Source organism: Kogia breviceps, chromosome 2 (genome assembly GCF_026419965.1).
Source record: "Kogia breviceps isolate mKogBre1 chromosome 2, mKogBre1 haplotype 1, whole genome shotgun sequence".
Taxonomy (NCBI): Eukaryota; Metazoa; Chordata; class Mammalia; order Artiodactyla; family Physeteridae; genus Kogia; species Kogia breviceps.
The window spans coordinates 95,599,354-95,616,341 of record NC_081311.1 but is presented as its reverse complement, the minus strand read 5'-3'; the positions used below and the strand labels follow the sequence as shown (position 1 = coordinate 95,616,341).

The 16,988-nt window shown below is 52.8% G+C and overlaps 1 protein-coding gene across 2 annotated transcripts in view; it reads right to left on the bottom strand.

The window, feature by feature from the left end:
• Window positions 1-1,843: 1,843 nt before the first annotated feature.
• TFCP2L1 (transcription factor CP2 like 1) overlaps window positions 1,844-16,988 on the bottom strand; it is a 63,802-nt gene continuing 48,657 nt past the window's right edge. Inside the window, exons 12-16 of one of the 2 annotated variants that reach the window (XM_059055388.2) lie at window positions 16,477-16,567; window positions 15,813-15,916; window positions 13,286-13,428; window positions 8,953-9,004; window positions 1,844-7,719 (exon numbers count right to left, since the gene is read on the bottom strand). In XM_059055388.2, coding sequence (XP_058911371.1) covers window positions 7,673-7,719; window positions 8,953-9,004; window positions 13,286-13,428; window positions 15,813-15,916; window positions 16,477-16,567 — 437 coding nt within the window. In that variant the 3' untranslated portion in view covers window positions 1,844-7,672. The remainder of the gene's footprint in view (window positions 7,720-8,952; window positions 9,005-13,285; window positions 13,429-15,812; window positions 15,917-16,476; window positions 16,568-16,988) is intronic. The other variant, XM_059055390.2, reaches the window with a different exon arrangement.

The window sequence follows — 16,988 nt, the reverse complement described above, 5'->3', positions numbered from 1 at the left end:
GCTTTCACTGCTGAGGGCACGGGTTCAATCCCTGGCTGGGGATCCCACAAGCCTCGTGGCACGGTGGGGAAAAAAAGGAAGGAAATTCTGACACAGGGTACAACGTGGACAACCCTTGAGGACATGATGCTGATTGAAATCAGCCAGTCACAAGAGGACAAAAGACTGCAAGATTCCACTTACATGAGGTCCCCAGAGGGGTCACTTTCACAGAGACAGAAAGCAGAAGCGTGGGTGCCAGGGCTGGGGGGAGCGGGAGGGGGAGGGGTGGGCAAGAGCTGCTGTTTAATGGGACAGGGTTTCAGCTGGGGAAGACGGAAAGTTTCTGGAGATGGACGGTAGTGATGGTTGCACAACAGTGTGAATGTAATTGATGTCGCTGGATCCTACACTTGAAAATGTTGAAGGCGGTAAACTTCCTGTTATATGCATTTTATCAATACAAATGAAAAAAAAAATTAAAAGGCCAGAGGTCTGAGTCACAGAGGTTTCTTACAAATGAGTTTTATTTGCTTTCTGACCCAAGCACAGAACCCCAAACAGATCTCTCGTCTGCACAATGGTACAGTAAGAAGTGCAAAATATGCTTTATTTCGGGTACAAAACGTGGCAGTGTGACAACTTCTGCTTCAATGCCCACTCCCCCCACCCCCGCCATGACCACACCCACCTGAGCTGTCGTCACACCCACCTGAGCCACCCCAGGGCCACACCACCCCAATCAAGACACCCACCACCTTCAGAGAAGAGTCACCCAATCTGGAGAAAGGTGAGGAAGTGGCAGTTTAAGAAAGAAATCACTTTCAATACAGGAACATTGGCGAACACAGGAAGCAAGGTTTTGCCCAGCAAGGGGAGGGCTGGTGAGAGGCCCACAAAACAATGCCCTTCTCGGCTGTCCCCACCCAGGGCGTGGAGCCCAGGGACGATGTCAGCACAAAAGTGAGTGCTAAGGACGAAAGGGCCCCACCTGCGTGTCTGGCGTCTGGGGCGAGAGCGTGCATGTCTGGATGTGGGATCCAGACCCCGGCTCAGCCCACCAGTAGTTGTAGGACCCTGGGCCCCTGTCTGATTTCTCAGTCTTGCTTTCCTCACCTGGAAGCCAGGCTTCGGGGACCCCAGAGCCGCGGGGAGGCTCAAATGAGACAACGGCAAAGCACAGAGCACAATGTGTGACCCAGGCGAGGCCAGCCAGCATCAGCAGCTGGTATTCACAGAGGACCGGCCTCAGGCTCCGGCCATCTGCACAGGGAGCGAAGGAGCCGGGGGGCCCAGAAAGGATGGCCAAGCCCCAGGGAGGTGACCCCATCCCGGCTGGACCTCAGCACGAGGGATTCACCCCGTGAGGCTGTCTGGAGGCTGGCTTCTCCGGGGGCAGAACTGGCGATCGGGCCCAGGGAACCCTCTGCGCCAGCAAGCTGAGGCTGCCGCAAGCAGGGCCCTCACCAGAGGAAGAGGAGCAGACACGTGCGGAGGGATTGGCGGGACCCCGTGGAGCTGAGAGGTCCTCAAGGCACCATGGAGGTGAAGGTCAGGCTGCACCTCCCAGGACAGGAAAGTCCCAGTGACGTAAGTCAGGAGGCCGCCACCCACCGCGGCTCGGGGCCAGTAGAGGTCCCTCCCCACACCTGGCCCTCGGGACACCAACCCCCAGCACCCTGCCCTGGGGATCCAAGGGTCCAGCAGGGCTCTGGTTCCTGAGCGGCTGGGACAGAGCCGGCCGGGGGGAGGGGGCCGCATGCCCAACAGGCAGCAGGGGTTCAAAGACTGCTCAGCTGAATGACTCCTGCTGCAAAGCTCCACACAAAATAACTTTTTTTTTTTTTTTTTTTTTTTTTTTTTACTATTTTCAAAAGTCCTTATTTTCTAGGATTTTCTTCCACATAATCCAGGGGCAAGAGTAACAGAGGTCTAAAACTCAGCAGTGGGCAGTTTTTCTGCAAAGGGCTGGATGGGACTTATTCGGGGCTTTAAAGGCTAAGAGGAGGTAAATCAATATTATGTCAGTATAAGAGAAAACAAATTTCCATAACTTTTTGATGATGAAATTCGAAATATAATCACTGAGTACATTTTTTGGTAATACAGGTATACTAATGGGAATGGAACAGGGGAGGGGTACAGGATGCCTTTCACTTCACCGGGTTCAACGTTCAATGTCATCAAAGAGACCACGAAACCCAGCGGGGAGATGCATTCAAGCTCCTGATGAGTGGGTGTAGGGTGACCGCTGCAGAGGCTGGGTGACGGGGAACCAGGGTTAAGTATATTCTTCTGCCTTTGAGAAAGGACTGCGAACCTTCCATGATAAAAGGCTTCCCTGGTCCCTGCTAGCTCCCTGCAGGCCACCCTCAGAGCTCCCCAGGATGAAGGGCACAGGACAGGCTGACACACTCCCTCTTCAGAGGGGGCTGGTTTGGCGGCCTGGAGGGCAAGGCGGCTCAGCCCCAGACTAAGCAGTGCCCGCCGCTCCCCACCTCACCCCACCAGCTGCCCTGCGCAGAACAGCAAAGCCACCTCTCAGAGCTACTTCTTGGGGACACTGCCGCTAGAAGGGCCCCTACATGATGTGGGGGGGGGGGGAACCGCCGTTCCCCAAGGGAGCAGAAGAACAGAGAAAGCCCAGGAGAAGCCTTTGCAGGGAGCTCTAGAGAGCTGGGCGGAGGCTGCAAGGAGCTCTCAGGATGCCACTGGGAAGGAGACCGGGGGCCAGGGGGTGCGGCTGCCCAGCACCTCACTGCCCTGTCCCCACAGGACAGAGCGGGGAGGGCTGGGAGGTGACCAGACAGGGTGTACAAGCATTTCCTATTGGCCAGCCTGACTGATGATGTCACACACGGGATACACAGCCCGAGGGGACATAGGGTACCTGAGGCAGCTTCAAGGAAGACCAACTCCACGGGCCTTGCTTTTGGGGTCCTGGTCAGATGTCAGCTGCCAGCACTGCTCCCCTCCCCAGATAAGCGGGACTTAGGGTGGGCCTTTCCCCTCGATTAGGGCAACTGTGCCCTAACCAGCTTCGTCAACAGAGTCTGAACCAGGAGCAACACATAAGATCTAAAGAGAGCAGCTGTAACCACGCACCTATAATGTAGACACATAGCCAGCCAATGGAATCCAGCCTCGGGTTGCAGGGAACAGCTGGTAGCGACTCTTAAGAGCGCTGATGGAGTCAAGTCAACCCGGTTGTGAGCTAGGCTGGATTCTTAAAGACACAGCTAAGATGCCATGCCTCATGCTGGAACGTGTGCAAAACTTCAGGTGCAGGCACCAGCCCAGGTGGGAGCATGTGAGGTGCCAAGTACCACCAGGAAATACACACACGCATGCCACCTGCCCACAGTAAGATTCTGATGGCGGCAAAGACGGAAAGCCTTGCTCCCTCAGACTCACCGAGGACTGAGCCAGCCACGACCCCAGAGGCCTTCCAGGGAGGAGGCGAGACCAGAGAAGCAGAAGCCAAGTGAGGGTCTGGGGACCCAGGACCCCTGGCTCTTGGTCACCTGCTTTTCCATCTTCTCTGAGAGCCTGGGGGCTGCCTTCTTTTGCCCCAGTGACAGCAGCAAAAGAGGCTTTTCCATTCTCCTTGTCAACTCGTTAATGATTTTCAGACCTTAACTTACTCAGCCCACCACTGAAGCCACTCTGGACTTGGAAACTGGTGACACACTGTTCAGGCAGCTCCACCGGGCTCCCAGGAAAGGCCCCTCTAGGCTCACAGCTCTTCCCAAGAGGCCCTGGGGCGGAAGGTCACCAGGGCAACATCTGACCTTCGCTTAGGACCCCAAACCAAGATTTCGACCCCCCTCCCCCATCCTGCCTTTCCAAAGGCCCATCAGCCCTCCCCCACTCAAAAGCCCGTGTCCTCATTATAAAGGTGCAACTCGGTAGGTAAGCGGGAGAAGGCTCTTCACAGCCTTGCAAACAGACACCTGGCCCAGCAAAGAAACGTGATGGTCTGAGAATAAAGCACCCAGCTTCAGGCGACCCGAGACGGTGGCCCGAGCGCACGGTGTCTCTTTTGTCCCTCTGCGGATCCCTTTTAAAATGTGTTGCCACAGCCTAGAATACGTGGGGGCAGAGGGGACAGTTCTGGGAGGGGCTGCCTGTCCAGCAGGCCCAGACTCTAGACTCGGAGCTCACAAGAAAGACAGTGGACAGGAGTGGGAAGGGCTACAGCTTTTCTGTACTTTAATAAAATAAGCAAAACAGAAACAAAACTCCAAAACCTACAGCTAGCTCAGCTGACCCGTGTGGAAGGCACGAGCTGCTGATTTGGGCGGCGAAAACATTTTGGTACCAAATGACTATGTGTATTCTTTTTTTATATTTATTATTTTCTACTTCTCTGTAAGCTACAAGATTGAACTATAACCACTAGGAGAAGATAAGCAGAGCAGATGCAGTGTGTATTCTAGAGAACAGAAGACTCTACCTACAGCAAACTTAAGGTACCAGATCTTGATTAGACCCTCATCTGGAATGAAGAAATAAAAATAGTAGCCTACCACATTTTTAGAATTAAGATTTTAGCCTGCCATCACTTGGGTCTAGGTAGCGGGATCTCTTGGATCTAGTGAATGGCAGACACCTTGAAAGGTCAGCAGTCACAAGATCAACAGTCTAGTCCTGGATCTGGGGGACCTTGAGCAAGTTATTCCACTTCTGTGCGACTCTGTCTCCTCAAAAAAGGAAATGACTGGTCTTGATCCTCTAGAACTGACGTGTGGAGCTACGCACCCAGAAGGGTTGCAGAACATCAGAGAGTGACGTGACCCAGTACTGTTGAGACAGGGAAAGGGGGAGACAGCAAGAAGAGAATAGCAAGTCAGGTGTAAAAATGGGGGAGCCAGATGTGGGCTGAGTTTAAAAAAAAAAAAAAAGGTGAGCTTCCTGATGACAGCCCCATGTCACAGAAAAAAAGATCCAGTAAGAATCAGGGGCCGTTAGCAACGGTATGAAGGCAATTCTATGGGGATTCCAATAGTCTTTTCAACAACTGGTGCTGGGACAGCTGGATACCTACATGCAAAAGAATGAAGTTGGACCCCTACCTCACACCATATTTAAAAATTAACTCAAAATTAATCAAAGACTATTGGAGAGCTAAAACTATCAAAATTCTTAGAAGAAAACATAAGCATAAATCTTCTTGACCCTGGATTAGGCGACAGTTTCTTACATAGGACACTGAAAGTATAAGCAACAAGAGAAAAAATAGGTGTCTTAGACATCAACAAAATTAAAAACTTTTGCCCTTCAAAGGTCAGCATAAGAAAGTGAAGGCAACCCACAGAAGTGGAGAACGTTTTGACACCTCATACATCTGATCAAGGACCTGCATCTAGAATATACAAAAAACTCATACAACTCAAAAAGAAAAATAAGCCAACTGAAAATAGGCAAAGGAGGTGAATAGACATTTCTCCAAAGAAGATGTACGAATGGCCAGTAAGCACATGAAGAAATGCTCAACGTCATTAGCTATCAGAGAAATGCAAATCGAAACCACAGCACGTCACACCCACCGGGATGTTATAATCAAAATGACACATACTAGCAAGTGTTGATCAGTATGTAGAGAAACTAGAAGCCTCATACACTGCTGATGGGAATGTAAAATGACGCAGCTGCTTTGGAAAACAGTCTGGCAGTTCCTCAAAAAGTTATTAAACATAGAGTTACTATATGACCCAGCAATTCCACTCATATGTATATTCCTAAAAGAAAACATAGGTGTACACCAAACCGTATACAAATATGTTCATAGCAGCATTATTCATAATAGCCCCAAGGTAGAAACAACTCAAATATCCATCAAATGATGGATGGATGAACAAATATGGTATAGCCGTAGAATGAAATATTATTAAGCTATAAAAAGGACGGCAGTACTGATATATGTTCAATATGGATGACCCTAGAAAACACTACGTTAAGTGAAAAAACAGCTAGTCACTAAAGACCACATATTGTATGATTTGACAGATGTGAAATGTCTAGAATAGGTCAACCTATACAGAAAGAAGATTTGTGGTTGCCTAGGACTAGAGGAATTGTAAGGAAAATAGGAGAGTACTTGCCAAGGGTACAGGGTTTCTTTTAGGGATGATGAAAATGTTCTAAAATTGATGTGGTGGTTCTGTGAATTGACTAAAAAAATCATAGAATTGTACACTATAAACGGGTAAATTGTACAGTATGTGAATCATATCTCAGTAAAGCTGTTATGTGCCCCTCCTCCCCCCACCCCCAAAAAGCAGAGGGAACCAGAAGCTTGTCCTTACACCGTAGGACACCACACCTGTCGTCCCAACGCAGTTATTGCTAGAGCCCCTTTCACTCTCAGAAGTGTCCTGGTTCAGATGACAAGTTTATGTCATTACTCTATCACTATGCGCTATCAGGCAGGTGGCTTTGCCCCTCTGGGCTTTGGTTTCTCCATCTGTAAAACAAGGTCTGTGCATTCTGATCAACTCTATATTCCCCCAAAGCTCCACTTAAAAAGCTGGCAAGTCCTACTCAGTTGGTCACAGCGCTCACCATGCTTTGTAAGTTGAACTTACATGAGCAAAGAGTTGAAGCCTGGGCCCAGTACAGATCAGTGGGTCCCAGAAAACAGAGACAAAGACTAATTCCTGAGTCTACTGGTTACTGATATTCAAATTTCCCCCAAGTTAGGCCACTGAGAAAGGTGATCCAACCACTCCAGTGCAGGTGAAATGCCCCAAACACACCCTCGACAAATGAAAAAAGAGAAACATTTAAAGGGGAGCCCTCCCAGAAGATACAATGTCTCTAGGAAGCTTGGCAAGTTTGGAGGTCTTGTCTAAATGGGATTTGGTGAGTCTATCCACGAGGGCCTGGTGTCGGGAGAGTCAAGGTCATGTGATCCTACAACGGAATGCTCATTTCCTAGTCCTCCTTTACCCATGATTGCTTAGGAAATAAAATTATACCGAAGGAGCTCAAGAGAAATCATTTGGTTATCTTCCCTTTTATATTCATGAGAATGTGCCTAAAATTAGTCTTTCTAGCCTCCCCCTGTCCCTCCCAAGGGCCTTGGAACTAGGTCTGTGTGGCCCCGTGGTGTGTCTGGCCCGGCAGTGAAGAGATGCGAGCCCACCTCTGGGCTCCGAGCAGCAGACCTTTAGAATCAAGGTAACGTGAGTGAAGCAGAGACACAGAATAAACCCAAATCCCATCAATCCACCCAGTAACAGGAAAGACGGATGCTCACCCGGGTCACTGAGACGGGAAACCGACATGAAGACAGGAGAACAGTCGCCAACCCCCATTTCGTCAGCAGCCCCATCACCGAGCCAGTTACCAGAGAAGAGGGCGAAGGCAGGGACCAGTACAGGTGGCACCCAGGTACCCGGTGAGCTGGCCTCCAATTAGGGGGACATCAGAGGAGATGCCCCACCGCCGGCCTCTTCAGAATGGCAGGGCTGGCAAGAACAAGGAACCGCTCCGAAGCTGGGGCTAGGAGGAGGGCGAGGCTTTCTGCCCGCCAGAGACATGGCCTCCGAGGGTCTTGGCTAGTGGTTGGTCTGTGGCTTTCACGGGCTGGGCCAGGCCCCTCCTCGCCGCAGCTTCCCAGGGTGCGCTTTCTACATCCAAGGGGGTCCACGGGGCTGAAGGCAGGAGGTGGCTGCCTGCTCGTCTCTGTTCAGAGGCCACATTTCAGGACGACATGGTAGCCGTCATTGCTCTCGGCTGCAAGACACAAACATGGCGTTTTACAGGAAGAAAGGCGGGGCGCTGTGGCATCCGGGGGCCATGGGGTTAGGGTACCAGGAGACACCCTGCCGTGGACGCTGGCAGAGGCCACCCAAATAAGACTGTGCAGAAAAAAGCAAGCTGACAAAAGCAGAGATCTCAACGCACACCTTCACGGCTGCCTTGCTGAGTTTCTTTTTGACAGCGGGCTTTTCCACCTCAGCCTGAGGACTGAAGGGCCTATGTGTCCAAGGAGGCTTTGGGCGTGGCGGTGCTCCGGCCTCCGAAGGCAGTCAGTGGCTAGATCCAGGGAACAGTGCGGAGGGTCCAGGGCCACAGCCCAGGGTCTATGGCCCGGTCAGGGGGCTTTCATTCCCGCCTAACTACACACACACACCTGCCCCAGCCCTACAGGGGGTCACAGCTGGTCTCCCACTTTTCCCTGGCATGTGAGTTCCTTCTCAGACCCCTTCCTCAGGTGGGCCCTCCGTGTCCCCAATCCACACGGCCTGCAGACTCAGCTGCTGTTTTCCACGCCTGCTCTGCCCAGAGACCCACCCTTTAGAAACATTCAAATGCATCTTACTGTAAGTCCCCTACACATGAACGAGTTCCAATCCAAGAGCGCGTTCGTAAGTCCAATTTGTGCGTACGTCCAACAAAGTTGGCCTAGGTACCCAACTAACACAATCAGCTCTATAGTACTGTTTCTACACTTGCTTCCGGACATCCTGGGCTCAAAATAAAGATACTGTACTACTGTACTCTATACGGTACTGTACAGTAAAGTACACAAAAGCACAACCACTTGTAGAGGATGCGTGCATGTGACAGTGTACGCCAGACACGTGAACTAACTTACGTGACCGGGCAGGTGAACACACGCTCGCATCTTTGAAAGTTCGCAACTTGAAGGTTCGTACGTAGAGGACTTACAGTACTTCTCGCTGGCACGGGGGTCGTGAAGCACATACTGTCTGGCCAGGATTTCCCTTTCGAAGTGACCTTGGTGCCAGCTGCACCACTTCTCATGTTTCCGAGGCTAGGCTTCCCGGGAAGTGTGTCTTTCTTTTTCCCAGAGGATGTTCCCAGGTAACACTCTCTCTCGAGGGCCCACGGCATGCAGGCCCCACTCACCAGCCTGCTCTCCCCGCTACTCCGTCAACCCGGGGGGAGCGCAGCCAACATCCTTTAATTAAACAAGAAAAGGCGAGGAGGAGGGGGCTTTACCTTTTAAGGTACTGAGGATGAAACAGGATTCATCTTGGAAATTCTGCACCATCTGAAAGGCAAAAGAGAGATCATGTCCCTTCAACAACGAGTTCAGAGACTGAAAAGTCTCAGCGACACAGAGCCCAGCTGCTTGCAGCATCAGAAATGACAGGCGCCTCCGCGTTTACACAAGCGCAGGAAGACGCTTACGTTTAGCTCTCACGGAGGAACGTGATACAGAGTAGATGGACAAAGCAATTACAGTTTCGAGTAACAAAAAACTGAATGTAAAGGATGGAAAGAAGCCTGGAAGGGAATGAAGATGTAAACGTTTAATACAAGACTAAGTAGTTCCTGATTTGCTTTCATTTTGCTTTTTCCTAGTGACCAACTGGGTTTTCCAATCCCTGTAAGGACACATTACAGGAGCGGGTGTGTGTAAAACAGCACCAGATAAAAAAACTAAAGTGCTTTACACTTTAGTTTTTTTTTTTAGGGAACTATATTCAATATCTTGTAACAACCTATGAGGGAAACGAATCTAAAAAAAGAATACATATATGCATATACACATATACTGAATCACTTTGCCGTACACCTGAAACCAACACGACATTGTAAATCAACCATCTTTCAATTAAGAAAGAAATGCTTTAAAGAAACCCTCGTGATTAGTAGGCTCTGCATATCAGAGTCCTTGGAGGACCAACTATAAACAGAAGTCCACTCCCTGCGTCTACAAATGCGGCAGGAAGCTTCTGATTACTCACCAGCCCCCTCTCTGGAGCTCTCTCATTTTGATCAACAGCCCCGTGACCTTAGATAAGGCAACTTCCTGTCTCCAGGCACTGTCTGTAAAATGAGGCTGTTTCGATGATAAAAATATATATATAACCAGGATGCAGAGCAATGGAAATGGGCATCCTCTTCTGGGGGGGCGTTCATCCAAATGACTGCTTTCTACAGCTGTTCACAGGACGCAGCACAGATGACCACACACATCTCTCCTGCAGGCAGGTGCCCTAGGTAAGCTCCTGCACATACACACACAAAACACACCTAAGGGTGCTGAGAGCAGTGCTATCTCTGTGAGGGAAAGCTAGAAACAGCCCTCACGTCACCCAACAGTAGTAGAAGCAGCAAGAACAAACTAGGACCTAATCACACCCGGCTGCTCGACAGGGCCGGTGACCTCCAGTGCCCCTCAACATGCATGAATCACAAACCGTAAGTCCCTGAAGAAGGCACTCCTATCCCACTTCTGTGAAGTTTAAAAAAAGGCGAAATTAAAGAATGTATTGAAGAAGAAGCAGGGAATGATCAATATAAAATTCAAACCAGCACTGGAGGGGAATATGAAATTAGCCCACAAAGGGGGTTCTAACGAACACCGCACTAACCTGAGCGCAGGTATCGAGCGCTTTAGTTATTCTTTAAACTCTACAAATGAGCTTCCTCTATGCTAAATATGTATGCTGTATTTCACAATACACCTTTAAACAATGTGAAAAATGTACACATCTACCCAAACACACCCACAACACACATACTAGCCAATGGGACAGCAAAACCCCTTTCTAAGTGAAAAGTTCAACCCACATCTTACTGCCCCCCTCTGGATGATTGCCCCAGATCCCGCAAATCTATCCACCTGTCGACCCCTGCCCCTCCCCCAGGCCCTAATGATGCATGAAGTACATTTACGCCATGCTGCCGGCCTGCTCCCTCAGGGACTCTTGGCAACCCCACTGCCGGGGCGTGCCAAACCTGAAGCGGGGCGCACACGGCTTAATCAGTAACTGCCTTGTTTAATGAAGTGCCCTTGCACCCCAGGGGCCGGCTGCACGGCTGGCCAGGCCACCTCCAGCGCTCCGGGCCATTAAGAACCAAAGGTTTCCAACTGATTCGGGGTTAAGAGGCAAGGAGACTTCAGGGGAATAAGAATCACCTACTTAGCCGAGGTGGCGTTTGAGCTCTGTTCTCTGCTTCACTGGCTTAACTGCCTGCTCTGGGGGGAGGACAGGGCAAGCTGGGGGAAGGAACCCCTTCAGGGACCTGTGAAATTGCGAGGGCTCTGAGCATTCTTGGTTTTTCTCTTCACGCCAGAAATGCATTTGTGAGATGCAAACTGACGTGTTTTCCATGTCGTCACTACTGCCTGCTGTTCAGGGCGTTTTATACGCCTCCTGGCTATTCTACAGGACTTGCTCAGGCCAGCAACTCCGGGTTTCATGTGCTTTATCTGTGAGTAGGGGGCCAAAAAACAGCCACCTTAGACGCGATTGTAATGATGTGGAAGGAATTCTGAACTGGTGACAACAATAGCAAGTTGCAGATCAACGGCCCTTTGTTCAAATGGATCCTGGTTGTGTGTTTTTAAAAGCCCACACCTACACACACTCAGGCATGCAATGGACACACGCATAAAAAATTATCTGGCAGGATTACATCAAACCTAATCTAACTCTGCGAGGAAAAGAGAGTGGGGAAGATAAGGGCCTTTCACACTTGCCTTCTGCTTGTATTGCCTGACTTGGACGAATTGTGAATTACTTTTTAATTAAAAAGGACAGAAGGGGCTTCCCTGGTGGTCCAGTGGTAAGGAATCTGCCTTCCAATGCAGGGGACGCAGGTTTGATCCCTGGTCGGGGAACTAAGATCCCACATGCCGCAGGGCAACTAACCCCGCACGCCACAGCTGGAGAGAGAAAGCCCGCATGCCACAACTAGAGAAGCCCGCGCGCCACAAGGAAAGATCCCGCACGCCTCAGCGATCCCAAGTGCCACAACTAACACACGCCGTGGCCAAAAAATAAAATAAATAAATATTTTTTTTAAAAAAAAAGGAAGGAAAACACCACCTTGCCCACCGCCAAGATGAAACCCCCATGAAACGGAGGACTCCCACGTAGGGGGCTCGGGCAATTATGATAAGTGACAACAGAATTGCTCCTAATGATGATGATTTATGAAATATACAGACCATTAGAAGCCTTACATGTTGTATGCTGTCAAATTTATGGATCTCTCCATCACTTGTTTCCCAAAACAAGTGCCTGGCTAATTTAGCATCTGCCGGTACCTGACACTATTTTATCCTTACTACAGCCTGCTTGATGGATAGAATTATCCCCGTTTTGCAGACATGGAAACTGAGGCTCAAAGTCGTTAAGTAGGTTTGCCCAAGGTCACCCGGCTACGAGGAGCCAGTCCAGGTGGGGACATGGGTCCAATTCCGAAGCCCACAACTTCCCTGCTTTCCCAGCCCCCCTTCCTGTACCGTTCCCTCCATCATCCTCTGCTGAGGCTTGCAGAGTTCCCAGGGTGGGTGGAGGGTCTGCTGGGGGCTGGGCTGGGGGCTCAGGGTTTCACCTCTGCTCCTATCAGCATAGTTCTGTGTAAATGCCTCATTTCAGGGGTGATTGGAGAGTCTGTGGGCTCGATGCTCAGGCTCTGCTGCTGGGCCACCAGCCTTCCCACCACAGCCCAAACTCTTACGAGCTGTGCACCCTGGGGCCATTACGCAGCCTCTCTGTGCCTGTTTCCTATCTGTGAAATGGGCTCATGACAGCACCTGCCTCCCAGGATTAAATGAGTCACTTAGAACAGCTGCCGGGACACAGTAAGCGCTGATGGAACACTGGCGCTCATTATTATTATTACTTATTAAGAGAAGGGGTCCAGGATAAGACAAGCTTAAAAGCTTTTGCTCTACAACACGCAGAAACGCCTGAAACACGTCATCAAGCCCGTTTGATAACTCCCTCTGGAGCCAGCAGTGGGGTCTGACAACTCGAGGGCACGGTCACCAGGGGGCCGTGTTCTGTACCTGTGTCCTCTGTTAGGGGCCGCTTATGCCCTGCAGAGGCCTGTGTGGCCAGAGACAGAGCCTGGAAGGCTGTGGCACCTTCACCATTCAGCAGAGGACGCCTCTGTTCCCTGAGAGCCCCGGCCTCTTCATCATCAACCCAGCCCGTGTCACCTCTCCCGGGCCTGCCCCCTCCCAGCCCCCGCCCCTGCCCTGGGTGAGCACCTGCGTCTGAGTCCTCACAGCTCTGACTGTAAGCGCCCCGAGGCAGGGGTGCGAGCAGGGCACCTGGCCAAGGGCGGGGTTCCCGATGGAGAGGCGACAGCGGTTCAGAGCCCGTGGTCGTGGCCCCAGACCCCTCTCTCCCGGCTCCCCGGGCAGCCCCTGCGGCTGAGAGCGGGCTGTAGGCAGATGAACCCGGTTTGCCATCCTCAGCCTAAGGTCACCCCCAAGGCCCGCAGGGCACATTTCGGGTGTGGGTCTGCGGCTTCAGCGCGTAGCCCCGGGCCCAGCTCCTTGGGGTGGCGGGGCTGCAGCGCTCACCTCGTTGCTGACCACCACGTGGATGCCGGTGGGGCCCTGCCGGTACACCCGATGGATGTGCTGCGGGGAGATGCTGTACAGGTTGGCGATCTTCTCGGTCAGCTCCAAGGTGGTCAGCTCCTCCAGGAAGATGGCGTGGTACACTGCGGGGCAGGGGACAGGGCCTTCTATAGGACAAGCGGCTGCCTTCAAAGGAGCCCGCCTCTCCCCCGACCCCCCCAAACCAGTAACGTGCTTGTAAGAATGTCCACACCCAGATGGACTCGCGGGATCTGGCTGTACTGGGCCCACATCTGGAAGCCGCAAGGCTCCCTCTCGGCCCAGCGCCAGTTGACAAGATGCCAGGCTCCGTTCTGGATTCCTGTTTCATTCTCTCTTGGGGGACTTGTGTAAAATGGAGAATCCCTGGATCCACCCTGGACCAAAGATGCCCATCTAGGGATGGAGGCTGGAGGGGGAACAGCTGGCCGAAATCTGCATTAAAAAAAAAATTGGGGGTGGGGCCGTGGCCCACAGCTTGCGGGAATCTTAGTTCCCGACCGGGATTGAACCCGGGGCCATGGCAGTGAAAGCCCCAGAGTCCTAACCCCTGGACTGCCGGGGAATTGCCGAAATCTGCATTTCTTAGAAGCTTCTGGTGACTCTGAGGTGTGGCCTGCTGTGGAGGAGAAAATCCTCTGTCTGTATTCCTTCCCTTCCACTGGTTAAAGGGGTTACTGGACAGCTCCCTGTGGCCAAGAGTGAGACGTAAGATAATTGCTACCTGACGGCAGAAGAGAAAGGGTCTGTCCTTACCCTTCTCCATGGCACAAACAATAGTCAGCTGGAGCACTGAGACCCCAAAGGTGGGGTGGGGGCACCAGGAGTATCACCAGACAGTTGAGATAACAGGGACCCTGAGGCGGGGAGGAGCAAACCCTGTGGGTGACCTGGGGGGGAAGAAGCGATGCCCAGGAACTTCAAGTCCCTTAAAAAGTAAAACACAGCTGGATGAAACAAGAGGTACTGAAACTCCCTGCTCAACTAAGGAAGGAACCCTTGGTTCAACAAATCTGATCGGCGGCCTGGTGTGCTAAAAGCACGCATGCACGCACACGCACACACGCACGCACGCACGGTGGCTCCCTTTGAAGGGGTGGCAGAGCCCATGGGGTTCCAGCCACACAAGAGACTCGCCTTCCCAGGATTTCAAATAGGATGACCCACACCCAGACCCTGTTCAGAGAATGTGGTCGCTGTGTAACCTTCCTTCCCAAACTAATGCCGGGGCCTCTGTTGTAAGATTCCTTTTTATAACAGGATTCTCATTGAACTTTTCCCCCCAACTTTTCAGGGCCAGTTCCACTTTTTCTCATTTTACTCTTGGACTGCTGGCAGAAAAGAGCCAGAAGGATTGCAGTGCGGCCCTCTGGCTGTAACCTTTTGTCTCTGGCCTTTCCTGTCCCTGGAGGAACGTGGCGGGGGGTGGGGGGGACCAGCACTGCCCAGAGCCAGCGGACGGTCAGTCACCCACTGCTCAGAACTCCTCTCATTGGGGGCCGCGTGGGGAAACGAGAGGCCCTCGAGCGGGCCAGCCTAGGTTCAAACTCCAACGCTGCCACTGCTAGAAGCCAGACCTCGGCGCTCTCCACACCTCCGAGGCTGGGGGTGTGGGCTGGGCGCCTGCCCTCGCCACGTGTGCAGGAAACCACGAGACTTGAGCTCTGTCCTCCACAGACTGACCGCGGCGGGAGGACCTGGACATTCGCAGAAATGTCCTGAGGCCCGGACGCCAGCTGCCAGGGCCCGGAGATTCAGACTGTGGCTCTGCCACTCACAGCACTGGCATCTCGGGGCAGCCGCTGTGCCTCAGTTTCCCCCACAGCGAAGCATGAGCAGTTCCTGCTAGGGGAAGAAAATGGAACTCCCTTAGCCCAGGGTCTTGGGCATCCTTGCTGATCTGGAGGGGCCCGCAGAGAGGTACAGGGGGCTCTCTCTGCAGACGATGCAGGGTCCAGAGCCCGCAGGTGGAGCCGGGCAGCTCATCAGACTCGGCACTCACAACGCTCAGAAGCAAGACGCTGAAAACTGCCAAAACCCCAAAGAGCCATGGACCCCAGAGGCGCTGCGAGACCCCCCTGTTTAGCGACCGACTCAAATGGGAAAGTCTCGTCCAGCTGGGAGAACACACAGGAGGACACGCTCCTGGGAATACAGCCGTCACTCGTCACCAGCCGGGGAGCCAGAAAGCCTGACGCCCAGTTCTACCGTGAGCAGCTGAGTGGCGTTAAGGGGACACATGTCCTCTCCAGCCCTGCTTCCCCAGGTGGAACATCGGTAACCTGGACCAGCCATTCTGGGAGGCGACACCCACCCTTAACATTTCAGCCCCAGGACGAAGTACAACAAGAACTCCTCCTGCATGAAAGGCGGATCAGGGCAGGAGTCCTCAGCCGTGGACTCGTGCCGCCTCTCCTTCTTGTGTCTCTTCCCGTTACTCTGCCGCCCTCTATCTGGCCCGGGGTGGGGGGCGCACCCCACAACCCACCACACAGATTGGGGTCCCCGCCGCCGTCCCGCTTCTGCTGCAGGGGCATGCGGCTCTGCTCCAGCTCCTGGCAGACGTAAATGGTCATCTTCGGCCTCACGTTCCTGGCAGGAGGAAAGGAAATAAACAGCAGGTATGAGGGACCAAGCGCTGTTGTTCCAGAAAGTTCCAGAACACAGGGTGGAAAGAGCAGTAGGAGGGACTTAAGGGGAAAGAAAGAAGGGGGTACAGAGTGCCTTTCATCGAGGAGCTGTCGGGGACAGAACCCCGTCTGGAAGGACCTTAACAGCTTCGCACAGGCTTGCTGGGGACGGGGGATGGACGATCCCCTCCCGGTCCTGCAGCCCAGAGGGGGCTCCGCCCAGGGCACCAGTCTCAACACAGGAGGTTTTCCAGGGTGATAGTCCAAGCAAGCGCTCTCTCTGGCTCATTCTGAGCTCATTTCATCCTCACACACCTATGACGGAGCCAGGACCACCCTCCCCTTCTACAGATGAGGAAACTGAGGCTCACGGGGCTTAAGGGTCCGGCCCAGGTGCCAAGTTCCTAAGAGGCAGATGCGGGATTCAAACCCAGAGTGAAAACTGCGCTGTCCACGTTGTGCCTATTTAGACCACACCATCCACGCCTGCCCACCCACCCCCCCGTGGGCACCAACACCCACCTGCCTTTGATGGCGTTAAAGAGCCGGATCCCATCTGCAGGGCCGCAGATCTGGACCAGATCATCGCGGGACATCTTCAGCAGGTCAGCACCTGGGCAGGTACACGGGGCCTCCTGTGACCCGGGGTGCGGGGGAAGGGCTGCACCTGCAGACCCAGGGGGAGGGCCGAGCGAGCCTCACCCTCAGGGGATACAGGCGTCCCACAGGGAGAAACAGCAAGAGCTAAACAACGTCAGGAGATCACAGCCCCAGAGATGTCAGAAGCTCAACAACTGGCTTCACAAGGTCAGCGGAACCCATGGGCATTTGCAGAAGTCAGAAGCCCTCACTGCCTGTGGCTGCCTGGCCCTCCCTCTGGACCTTTTATTGGCATCACTGCCAGTGACATATCTTATCAGTGTTGATTACGTGTGCACCTGTCTGGAGACGAAAGCTCACAGCTCCCCGGACGCTGCCGTTCTGCATGCGCCCGGCCACCCGTGCACCCAGAGCCCAGGTCAAGAGGCAGGACA